This window comes from Silurus meridionalis, chromosome 24, assembly GCF_014805685.1.
Source record: "Silurus meridionalis isolate SWU-2019-XX chromosome 24, ASM1480568v1, whole genome shotgun sequence".
Classification (NCBI taxonomy): domain Eukaryota; kingdom Metazoa; phylum Chordata; class Actinopteri; order Siluriformes; family Siluridae; genus Silurus; species Silurus meridionalis.
Window position 1 is genome coordinate 12,649,180 of NC_060907.1, and position 13,516 is coordinate 12,662,695.

At 37.0% G+C, this 13,516-nt stretch overlaps 1 protein-coding gene across 1 annotated transcript in view; it reads left to right on the forward strand.

Annotated features, from left to right (window-relative positions):
- LOC124377969 (vang-like protein 1) overlaps positions 1-13,516 on the forward strand; it is a 73,061-nt gene that overhangs the window by 25,317 nt on the left and 34,228 nt on the right. The window contains exon 2 of the mRNA XM_046837391.1: positions 3,247-3,518. Coding sequence (XP_046693347.1) covers positions 3,448-3,518 — 71 coding nt within the window. The 5' untranslated portion in view covers positions 3,247-3,447. The remainder of the gene's footprint in view (positions 1-3,246; positions 3,519-13,516) is intronic.

The window sequence follows — 13,516 nt, forward strand, 5'->3', positions numbered from 1 at the left end:
AACTACGTAGGCCAGCGTTTGGGTTCTCTTGGGAGCGATGACGAGAAGAGAGTCGTCGGCAGAAAAGAGAGACGGTGGAGGTGGCAGGATGGGTGTAGCAGCTGTTGCTGCAGGGTGTTCCAAGTGCTCCACCAGAGAATTAAGGGTGGTTTGTAGATCCATATTGTCCCCGGGATCTATAGCTCGCCAGATTGTTCTGTCAGGAAATGACAGGCTGAAGGACCCAAATACAGGACAAAGACTGATGTATACATCAAACTGTGTTTAATGAAGGCATGGAGCAGAGAAAAAGCGACTGTCAGAAATATTTTGAACACTCACTTAAGAGTCTGAGGACAATATAACAAATAATCCAAAAACCAAACCTGGTGTCAGGGTGGGGCAGAGAAAAAACACAGTTCGGGAAAACAGTTCTTGTATCCAAGAGCCAGAAAAACAGAGCAGGAGAGAAGCAGCAATACGAGTCTGAGGGGAAGCGAAAGTCCGGAAAAAAAAGAGATATTAAAAAAACAAGTAAAGTTTCCACAAGGAGAAAAATGGCTGAAAGGTCTCAACCAAACAGGAATCCGAAGAGACAATCTGGCAAAGGAGTAGAGGAGCCGGCGTTTATTTATACTTGACGAAGATGGCTTCCACGCTGGTTGCACAATGGCGCCGCAACAGAAGCGGAAGTGAGATTTCCAGAAGCGCACATGCCGCTGGCTGACACATATGTAGGATATATATCATTTTATATATTGTGTAACACCATTCATGATAGATTAAAGTAGAACATAATACATGAGATACCTGATGTTGAGTTATAGAATTAGTTTCTATGTGAAAATAGTGTCACATATATTTTAATGTAGAATTTGCCCATAGGACTTTTCAACACTGATACACTCCTAGAGAATAATTTTAGAGGTCAGTCTTGTGCTTATCTTAGGCATCTTTGCTTTTGGCTGTAGATCCAACAAATGCATATAAATATACATGTATATTACATGTATATGTAAATGCAGGGTAATGAAATTATTTAAGCTTTTCTTTGAATAGAAGCTAACAATTCAAATAAGATATATTTAAAATGCTTTGAGATAATTATTATTGTTTTAAAATACTTTTACATAACATGAATGTAACGGATCCGAAACCAACCTGATCAAATTATATTCACTATTCCCGAATTGCTGCCGGCCTTACAGCTGAAAAAACAAAACACAAAAAAAAACACAATAAAACTCTAATTTCAGCAATACTGACTCAGTGACAAGGAAGATTTGCATGAAAATGTTTGAAGATTTTACAAGGTAAGATGTTTTCTATATTTATAAATGATTTACACTTTAACATCAACTATTTTATTTATTAACATCATTGGTCTTGCTTTAATAAAAATCTTAATTTTGCCTTGACTGCAGTTTTGGGTGAATTAACTTGAAAAATATAAATATATATATAAAAAAAGAATAAATATTTAAAATAATTGTTATCATTATTAGATGCACTGTCGACTTACTACGTGCGTAATGTTTTACAGATTATGAGTTTGTTTTTTAAACTGCTTTGTCATCTCGAGGTACATTTTACTTTGCTAATATGCTAACTCAAACAAACATGAATGCTTTCCAAATGTAAAAGATATACTGTCGCCTTTATGCATCATATTTAGGCAATTTGCTAAAATGTTGGACAAGCACACTTAATCGATTGTATAGAAAGGTTATCCACATTAAAAGGTTTGATTTCATATTAAAACAAATTGTGTTCATGAAGTAAAACATCCCTTTTTTTTATCCATTTTTCATTACAAAAAATCTAACTATTATCTATTTTTACAAATACAAAGACCTAATTTGTGCTACACCATTGCACATTTCTGCATTTTGGACTCTGGTTTGGGACAATCACTAAATTACAGTATGTTTTTTCCTTTTTAAATTTCTTTTTTTTATTATACTTAACTTGTGTTATTTTTTGTAAAAGGGTTGATGTCTTTGTTTTTTTACATACTTTACTTTACTTGGATATGTGAGATTAGGGAGTGACATTATTCCAAAATTTTGTACTCCAGTTTAGGACAATAACTCAAATGCAGTGTTTCAAGTTCCAGATCAGGGAAAAGTGCAAATTGATTACCAGACCATGCAATGATGTCACAATATTACTTTGAATATGTGAAAATTTAATGTTTATCTGTTGCAATGTTTAAGTTTTGTTGCATTGTTTGCTTGTTGGCACACAGGTTTTAAAAAAATGTTTAAGCAATTGTAAACCAACAATAAATGCTTGAAAATTAAACATGTTTTTGACCATTTATTTAATGTATTTGATTTGTGTGTGTGTGTGTGTGTGTGTGTGTGTGTGTGTGTGTGTGTGTGTGTGTGTGTGTGTGTGTGTGTGTGTGTGTGTGTGTGTGTGTGTGTGTGTGTGTCTGTGTCTGTGTATTATAAATACAAGGACAAACATCTTTTACTCATATATGAACTTGTATTCTATACACATTTATGTGTCATACTGTATATATGTGTATTTGGGAAAATATTTTACATATGTGTAAACAGTCTAACATATTTCTATAACTGTGAAATCCAAATGTAAACATATACGCAAAGTATGGGCTTTGCATATATTGCTTTATATCAGATTTCTGTATGGGGCACTTGCCAAAGTCACATGGATGTTATTTTATTTTAAAATTATGATTAAGGAATAAATCCTTACATGATGAAGATTGTAGTATTTTGCTTACCGTGCTGATGTTGTGCCTTCATCTGTGACAACAGTGTGTTTTCATTTCGTGTGCTCGTGCATCACAGTGGTACTTCAATGCGACACAAGCTCAAAACTGTAGAAAAGTAAAAAATGAAGTTATCCAACAGCCATTTTCACAATTTAACCATTCTTGTTCAATTGTGAAAATGGCTGTTGGATAACTTCATTTTTTACTTTTCTACAGTTTTGGAGCTTACAACACAGTAGTATTATTTTCCTTTGAATTGGGGGATTGATCTTATTTACTGTATGCATTTATTGATGGAGGTGTGTTTACAAAACGCAGTGTTCTGATTTGCCAAATTTATTTACTGGTAGATCACCCACTTTGGGTTCCTTGGGTTCCTTGTTCCTCTTATGTAATGTAATTTTTATGATGTCAGACATAATCACGTTTAATGCGCTCGCGATTAGAAAAATATAAATTTCATATGCTATTGTTAGCTTGTTCACATTTTTATTTTTATTTAATTTGAATTGTCATTTCAGATTGATGTTTGATGGCTGGGAGCCTAGAGGCTCACATCCAAGATTGACACTCGACAGCGCACGCTCGACACCAATCTCCTGAGTGAGTTCCACCTACTGCCAGATAAAAACACCAACAAGCCCTTGCTACACCTGCCCACCACCAAGCCGAACAACATACAAAACGCCTTCAGCCAATCGCTGGGGCAGAAACGTGTTACCATGGACACCGAGTCCACCTACTCCGGCTACTCGTACCACTCAGGACGGTCGAGAGGATCCCACAGGCACGGGTAAGAAATTAATGCAATCAGATAAAGAAGCTGTTTACTTCATTTGGACTCACTATTTAAACATATCTCATCATCATGACTAAACAGTTTGAGTTTTTTTGTGAATGTGGAAGCTTCCTACAGGAAATGAAGTTGTAAATGTGTATTTTCTTTTGAAATGGAAAATACCAATTCAAAGCCCAGTTCCAGAAATGTTGGGACTGCAAATGAAATGTTAATAATATTAATAAAAATATAGAAATGTTTATTTAGGACTAATAGCTATATAGCAAGGTGATTTATAGGATACAAGGAGCCTCTAAGAAAGGTCAAGTCCTTTAGGAGAAAGTTCTGTATAAATCATGACATGAATTTGCCAAGAGACGAGTCAGCGAATTTTTTAAATAGCTTTCCCAAAGGCATTAGGATTTTGTGCATTTTACCCTCTGCAGTGAATCCAGTCATATGTCTGTGGTTGAAAGATTGAAAAACACTAATGAATGTACTTCATTACTGATTTTTTAAATTGCACTGCCTTAGAAGGTTTCTGTAATAAATATCATGGTACAGCATTGTGAATATGTAAATACACCTATGTGAATCAGAAGCCGTACATCAGCTTCTGTGTGCTTGGTCTAATCTGAGACACATAGCAGCACAGGGCTAGAGTGAAAACTATTGGTGCCATGTTATCTTGGGTCATACAAGAAAATTAACCTGGAAAAACTGTTATCAGCATCAGGTACAAAAGCCAGCCTGGTACCAGACCTGGATCTGGTATTTAGGTGTGTCAGTGCCTATGGATTGGGAAACCTACACATCTGTGAGGGCTGCATCTGTTGGTGAAACATACAGTATGCTGCCATTCAGATGCTGTCATATCCAGGAGGATGACGGCAAATCGCTTTCTTCTTGCGAAACTTGACAGTGATGTTACTATGTTTTAAACACATATAACTGTCCCATTTTTGCAGTGTTACAGTTAAAATTAGTGTATAGGGTAATCTCCGAGTTGCGATGATACGATCGAGACATGGGCTAGCCCACCTAGAAGTCTTAAATGGTGATCGGTATGGGGTAGTATACTAGGGTAGTATAGATTGAAGACCTACCTCTTCCTGAAACACTTAACTTAGCACTTTCCAAGTTTGCCTAGTAAAATTCAAGAGTTATATTTGTATTAAGTTTGTTATTTTGCGTACCAGTGTAGATTTATTCATTGCTAGAGACATCGATAAAAAGAAGGGCGACAAGAGTTAAAGTTGGGCTTTAAAACACCAAAAACACAGGAAAAAATACACGCTTTAATACCAAGACAACTAAACTCAGTTGATCGTCCCAACATAGCATACTGTGGGAAAATTAATTTAAATGTGGTAGGAACAATTTAAAATATTTTACTATTTATTTCACTGTCATCATCATAAGGTCAAAAACATCATGTCAAACCATCGTAACTCTGAGACCTACCTGTATATAAAATGGGCAAAAAAGGTTTTATATAAACTGTATAGGTTTGGATGATGATATAATTATATACTAATGGGCAAATATACGCATTATATAAAAAACACCACATGAAAATCTTTCAACTATGAAGATTTTAAACATATTTTCACTCAAGACGTATAATACTATTCTTGCAAAGCACTGGCTCATGGTTTTTGAATGTCTCTTTTCTTTTCTCCGCCTTTTGTTCTTCCCTGCTGTTCGGCGGGTTAGTTTTCTTTGGGCTATTTACCTTTCAGTGGGTAAATTGTTCTGACTGACAGCTTCAGGAAGTCAGTAGTAGACAGGTGTTGAAGTAATGTGGATACTAATCCTTCCTTTTTTGTATCACTCTGCTCTTTCTCTCTCTCTTTCCCTCTGGGGTCAGTGCACCTCTATTTCCATGTATTTTCTGTCTGTTTCCTTGCACTGGCACTTGCACTGCCTTTTAGGCTTTGGAGGCTCGGGGAGATGAATATTTTTTCCTCTCTCTCCTTCAAAATGTATTCACCAGATCCCTCTTTGCATTTCCTTGAAGACATTTGCTTTTCCCCAGCAATGGGCAAATCATGAATTTCTTTGCTATGCCACCAGGCCGGTAAAAGCTCCAATGTGCTTCCCAGACTTGTGGTTTGGTTGGCAGCAAAATGACAGGAAGTGGTAGCTAATGTGATATTATAACATGGTGATTTAGCTGGTTGGTTAAGTGCAATGCAGATATAAGAAATAAGCTTATAGTTGTGGTATTAAGTGTCTAATGGAATGTTCTCAGGTTTGTGAGTGTTCCCGCATGTTTTGGATTCGGAGAATATTGACTGTCCCTGCACACTAATTATTCCACCTAGTAAAAAAAATGTTTTACAGACAACCATCTCACACCTCAGCTAATATGTGTGGTGCAGCAGGCCATGGAATTCAGAGCAAATAGCCTATGCTAAAATTATGCAATCAAGGTGATTCACATGAGTGAACCCCAGTGAGAACCAAATACAAGAGTGACTTGTGAGGGGTTTTTTTTCTAGCTGAAATACCTGCTTGTGCCCTGGGGGAGAATGTAAAGGGAACATTTGTAAAAGGGAACAGTTAGAATAACCTCCAAACTTTTGGGAAGATGTTCCACTAGATTTTGGAGCGTGTTTGTAGAGATTTTTATCAGTCAGCCACAAAGGCATTAGTAAAGTCAGCTACTGATATAGGGTGAGGAGGTCTGGGGTAAACTCTATAGCAGGCCACTCAACATCTTCCAATTCAACCATCATGGAGCTGGCTCCGAGCACAGGGCCATAGCCATACTTGAATAGGTTTGAGGTTTGAAGGTTTGAATACTTTGTGGTAATACTTTGTTAAGAACCGCATATGCCTGAAAATGTCATGTGTCCCAATGCTTTTGTCCATATGTCTCTCAATCTCAGTCTAAACTGAGTTTTTTTATTTGATCCAAGTTTTTGGCCCGAGCCCAGATCTCAGGGTTTGAAGATATAAGCAGAGCTCAGTATGTTTTTTAGTGTTGTTTCTATCATTAAATGCTCTTTATCATATAATGTGAAATAAAAGACGTTATTACAGACTGCTATAGTAGTAAGAAATCCATATAGACTATCAACAACAGTAGAACACACACACACACACACACACACACACACACACACACATATATATATCTTTTCCCATGCTGGCTGTGAGAACAAAAAAAATCCCGCTCCTTACAAGAACAAACACAGAAACACTTCAGGGTACTTTTCAAACCTGAAGTTATGAGGTACAGTTGAATATCTGAGCAGCTTATAAATCAGTGTTTGTTCAAAACGAGTTATCCTGGTTTCGCCAAGGTGATCGCGAACAACCCCGAGCATTTCAATGACAAATAATTTACTACCTGACCAGAGTCATAAATGCTTTTGTGTGTTATGCGTTGGCATTCTGTGATGCAGCTTTTTGAAGAGTGAGACTTTTTTAATTTGATGCGGAAATAGTTGAAATTATAGCTGAGACGAGCTGAGTGCTGTTGAAATCTCAAATCTGATTGTTATGGAAGGTGGATTTTATTTTTCGTCTAGCAGCACAGACAGTTTGGAAAGTAACAAACATTAATAACATTATTACAGTATTAATGCGCTTGTGATATTGTATTGCTTTCATATTAACTTGATGCATTGTTGATCACAGAAGCACTTTTGAACTATAATCATTATTAAAATTCTTCAGAAAGCATGCTGTGTTGACTTGTCATGTCTTGTGATCACAGGCCGGTATTATGTTTCGAAAAACAATTGAAACTCTAGTTGCGGTTTGCTAAATAGAAGCACGCCCATATTTAGGTCATTTTGTCCTTTATACTAATGAGGTTAGGGTCCTGCTAGCTAGCTTGTGTGAAAAATTGGAGCTTTCTGATTTGCCTAATCCTAATTATACGCTTCCCAGAATGAATTAAATATCCCAGTGTCAAAGGCACTAATCTTTTAGGGGCAAAGGGGAGCTTAAAAGTTACACAAACCCGTCTCGCTGGATTAGTCCTCCAGGCTCTCCTGCGAAAGGACGGCTTCTTTGTAACGGGGAAATGCAGTGCATAGTGTTGGTGTGTAAGCCTTGCGTTTCTACACGCCTTCTCTTCTATCTGTAATTGCTTTAATTGTCTGACATGTTCGAAAATTTGCCAAGGCAGTTCATCACCTGCACCACAGTCTTTTAGAAACTGTTTACTGTCACTTTCGAGAAGAATTTCAGGTGCTTTTTTGTATAGGAACGAATCAATTATTTGCAGCTTTTGAAATGAAACGTTGATCATTAGGTTGAGTTCTGCCCTATAGTGAACCGGGTCGTATTTTTATATATTCTTAGGTTGTTATAATAGTGTTATCGCAGTACTATGCATAACGCATAGAATTTACCCCGTAATCCTTCTCAGAGATCAGCATGTGCAGGTAGTAATAGAGGCAATAAGAAGCTCTTAACTCTGCAGCAACACAGTAATTTAGTTGAACACTGAGATTCGGCAAGATCAGAACCGCCCGCTCTTTCTTTTTCGAGCATTAGCTTGCTTACAATAAGCCTCAGGCGTTGTTGGCCTTTTTAGCTAACGGGCAGATCTCTCGGAATAAACTAGTAGTTTTCTTGCTGAAATGCTCAAGTTGGCATGAAAAAAAAACCAAGGAGATTTATGATTTTCTTTTCACTCGACTCCTGGATATCAGTGGAGTTTCATTCACAGTGCTGGCCCAGCGTGAGGGAAAAGCTGGCAGAAGCCCCAAATCCCCACAGGAAACACGTCTACTTTGCTCTAATACCTGTATTTGGAAGCAACACTGGAAGTCAAATGCCATTAATCAAGCCTTACAGCGTCTCCTACTGAATTCAAAATGAGCTAGCTGCTTTCAAGTGCTAATTTATCTGCCACTGTAGCCATCAAGCGACAGCCGGCTTTGGTGCTTGGCGAGGAAAAAATCGATGTAGATAAGCCCAGTAGACTGGATATGTTTTAACACATTCTTAACACTTTTTTTCCCCCTTATGGGATTCCCAGTTTCCTTCATGAATCCCAAGAACTACAATATAATTGTACAATTTCCACGCTGAAGCTGAAAATTAGTAGAAAAAGAAACACACTATAAAAAGTTTGACATTTGTATGTGCTGTATTGAGATTTAGGGAGTTTAATTGCTCAAGGATTCATGTTCATGTTCATAAACATTAGTAAATATGTTTTATATTAATTGGAACAACATAGCATTCTATTCCTGAACTGGAATAGAATCAAACAAGACATTCTAATGCTTTATATCATTTGTTTGAGAGCTTTTAAGGTTTGGATGAATTGAAAGCAATTCTATTCGAAGTCGCAGTCACTATAAGAACTATAAGAAACCTATAATAGACCTAAACATTAGCTTGGTAATGGTGAGTCCCGGGGTCCTATTTCAAGAACCCTAAATCCAGATAACACATTGTGTCAAAAAGACACTCATGAAAAAAGTTGAAGGAAACATTTATATATTATTTTATTATTGGAAAATATCTTCTATAATATTCCTTTTTACATTTAGTGCTGTAAACTGCAATTGATGCTATTCCCATAAACCTCCTGCTGCAGATTGGCAAGAGCTGTTTTTAAAACCATATTGAAATACAGGATAAAAGGATAAGTATATACATTATGAAAGGCTTAAACTGTCCCTAAAGAATCAGCCTTAATCTGAGAAGGTTTATGTATTGAAACCTGTTTTGAGAAGCTCAAAGACCAACATTTGTCCAATTCTGGAATATTACCTGTGTTGTTTTGATAATTATAATCACTAGATTGAATCTGTTGCTTGTCATGCGTTACTCATCGTGTCTAATCTGTTTTTGGGTTGAGGTGAGTCACTTGGATCACTATAATGTGGTTACGTCCCAGTAGAATAGAAGCATAATTTTTTTTTAGTCACTCACTTTATGGAGTAAAAGGTTTTGGCTTTTGGTCCTCTGAAGTAATAAAAGAGTCTTTCTGTAAACCATTAATAGTGACATGTTTTTTTTTAGGTATGTTTTAAGAACAGCGATCTCTAACCTTTTTTGCGCCACGGACCGGTTTAATGTCGGACAATATTTTCACGGACCGGCCTTTAAGATGTGGCGGATAAATACAACAAAATAATATGATACGATCGGCATAAAAACTGGTATTTTCTCATTATAATAATAATCGTGAATCTACTGTGTTGTTTTTTGTTAATTTTGCTAGCTTGGGGGTTTCAATTTAGCGGTAATGTATTATGTTACCGGCCGGAGCAGCCCCTTTAAGAAAGTAAGGCAAGCATCTTGACATGCATCAAGAGTGAGTCATAGACAGATATGGAGGAGAGAATCCGGTAATTTTCCAAAATAAAACATTGTTCAGAATCAGATAATAAATAAAACAGAAATAATGTAAGTTAGGTATTCTTTCTGTGCGGTTCGGTACCAATTGACCCACGAACCAGTGCCGGTCTGTGGCCTGGGGTTTGGACCACTGTTTTAGAACAATAGGCCAACTGGTGAAATTCCAGAGGAGTCCCCTTTAAGGTTTCTTAGTATGAACCTGGAACATCTGCATGTTTTTTTTTACTTTCACTCTTTTCGTTTAATGATTTTAAAATGGCAGAGTGCAAAAGATTTCTGGCTTCTTTTAGGTAGGGGTGTGGAACATTTAACACTCAGGAGACATAACATGTTTATTAGGGCGTTTCCACCAGTTCTAGTTATAACAGGTGCCCTGAGTCAAAACAGCACAGGCAGAGCAGTTTATCATGATCACTTTCATAATCTCATCAACAGTGTAAAGCAGGAAATTTGAAAAGCAAAGCTCTAAAGCCAAAACTTCAATGGTTGGCATATGGATTACGAGTTGAGGTTAATTCTGTAGTATATATTTTGTAATATATTGTTTCAATTCTCAAATCTGATTGGCCAGAAGAGTTTGATTCATTTTCTTTAACAGCAGATCTGACAGTGGGTCCAGCTGTGAGGTTTATATTATTGATTCCATTCTAACACTCTATGTTGTTTTTTTTACATGGGAATGACTAATTTAGTGTAGTTTTCTGAAGGTAAATGGACAGTTTTTTGGAAAGCGTCTCCTGTGTCTCCTGTGTCTCCTGTGTCAGGGGACTTTGTAGCAATCAGAGCTGAAGAACTTTTAACACATATTGTACTTTTTGAAGAAAAGTGCTTTTGTGATTTTGCCTCACAGAAAAATGTGTAGTGGAGAAGCGATAAGGCAATGATATGATCTGATGTTATTGGGAAATAATCAGTCTTAGGTGTGTGGTGGTGGTGGTGGTGGTGGCGGTGGTGGTTTGGGCTTAACAGAAACTCTTTTATTGTGCATAAGGGTACATTACACCATCACCTAGCCCAGCATTTGGATGGATTCCTACCTATAAACTTAGATGATATAATGGGACATAAAAAGTCTACACAAATTAAAATTGCAGATTTTGGTGAAAATAAAACCAACATAAATCAGGTGTAAAATTACAACATATAAAATTGACCTGAAAAACATTCAAAAACTTTTTAGGGTTGTTGCACATGTTTGAACGCCCCCATCAACTAGTAATTGGATTGAATTGTTTTTGATTTTATGACACCACTCAGTCTTTTTGGGTCACAGTAGGACATCTTGACTTAGCAAGATCTTCCCACTGCCTCAGGTTATCTCACAAAGCTACGTTTTCTGGTTGGTCATTCAGAAACAGTGATCTTTTAGTGAAGTTTTATCTTTTTGGATTTTGGCTGTTATCTTTGGGTAATAAATGTGCTCAAAGGTGAATTTTCTTTCCAGCTTTAGCTTCCTAGCAGATGCCTTTGCACCAGAATCGAATGATATTTGTAGCCATTTATGATTCGCTCCACTTTTAAAAAGTGCCTCAGGAATGGCTGAATAATAGCTGCCCAAATACATGATGCTGGAATTGGTTTTGTCAGACACATTTTACCACATGGTTTGGGGTTTTTTAACATATTTTAGTAATGAATAAATAAGCTACAAGCTATATGATTATTTTTAGGTAATCGTTTGGTTAATTGGATCATATTCACATTATACAGATTATAAAATGTATGCAATCAGATATTTTACCTTTTTTCCATAGTTTTTTCCAAAATATTTAGAATTGGTTTTCACAATTCTTATACGCTGTAATTCAACATTAGATTCTATTAGATTTCAAAACTTGAGAAAAAAAACCATTGGAGATAAAATAGTTGCAGCTGTATGATGGTTATGAATGGGGCCATGGCCCAGTGTGCCTCACACTCAGCACACTTCCTGCTGTCATTATTCATGTACACATTATGCATCTTACTTAGGGAATGGATGAATTTGAAGTTCTGTGCTGGGGAAAGGGAAGCGTGTGATGGAAATCACAACATTTAAAAGCACAGTAAGCAGGATATCCCCTATATACCTTGTTTATTTTTAGGGTTTATATAAAGCAGCTTCAGAATGCTTCCTCACTGTGGGAATTTTCATATTTGTTGTCGTGTTTCTATTCTCAGATCAGTCCAACACTCCAGAACATTTCATTTTGCAAGATTATGCGCCACCACATTATGCAACAAGAAACAAAATGTCCTGACAAGTCCAGCGTCAGACAGGGTTGTGTGAAATTGTCCATTGTTCTCAAAACTGGTCAAATTAATACCGAAGAAGTTACTTGAAGAAGTTTTTCCAAGGAATTGGAATTCACAAGGAATATTCTGGTCAGCATGCTTATCAGAATTATTCCTACAGCCACAGGAAAACTTCTCCCATTAGCCACTGCACCTCACCATGTTGTGATTGTTTGCCTGCCTGATTCACATTCACTAGCACTTGTTTCACTATTCAAAGCACAGCTTGTCTTTCCATGTTTTTGTCATTGTCCACAGTCTTCATCACCAGGTATTGTGTGTGTCCTCTTTCTTTATACTACATGACCATTTTAACATCTGCTTGTGAGCATAAAGTCTTTGTCATGGGATGTGAGGCTTGGGTAATGCAGACGCGACTATTTTAATTTACAGTGAAAAACTAAATAAACAGAAAGGAAACAAGAACCGTAACCTGAAGCATGAGCGAAAACATGAGACAATATGTGCAGGGCAAGGTGAGACATATATACTAGAACACCTTATATATTACTGTAATACAGCTGCATAGAAAGTCAAGTGATCTGGCTTAGTAAGGTGCAGTGGCTGATGGTAAGAGTGCAGTGGTGTCTTTTGCGTGCACAACTTTTGCGTTTCCAATACGCCATGTTTATAAATAAGTTCCCAGTTCAGCTGGTGGTGCGTCAGTTATAATGGTCCGTGGGGAAACACAGTTCTCTGTGTGTAGTTAAATGGACTAACCACAGCATTGAAGCAAATAAGTTGATGATTTTTAGTATTCAAATTACTTGAGTTGCTCTAGGAATTGTTTCATCCCTAGGTGTTTGAGTTCCAGACAGCTAGAACCAGTGACGCCATTTTGTTCTGATCTTCCTCAGTCATCAAGAATCCTGCATTTTGATTTTTGCCATGAATTTTACCTAAAGCTCTTGAGCCACTTCGCCATGATTTAGTGCTACATGATTGGTTGATTGGATAATTGATTGGAAGGAAAAAACAGGCCAGTGGGTGAACCAAACAAATGAATGGAAAATAGAAAATAAATGTTTTAACTAGTTTGGCTCCTTTATTGGCCTGTTTTGAACAGCTGCTAGCTTTCTGTGTTTCTGTGTCTGTGTGTTTGAACTGATACAGTAAGTGAGTAAATAAATAAATAAATACATTCAAAAAGACAACCACTGAGGGATTATGGCTGCGTTGGCTCCCTGAATAGTTTACATTCTTTCTATCATTACTAAACTATGCTGTGTTTGTGTGGGAATAAAAAAAGACACCGCATGCTATAACAAAGAATCCAATGAAAAGCAGACAGCTCTATACGCTGCCTCAGCCTTTTCGCCATAGTTCCAGTCGCCTTTCTCTATTCACTACAGCGTGATTTCCTCCCAGCCACATCGCCTACACAAAGCATCCACGAAATACGT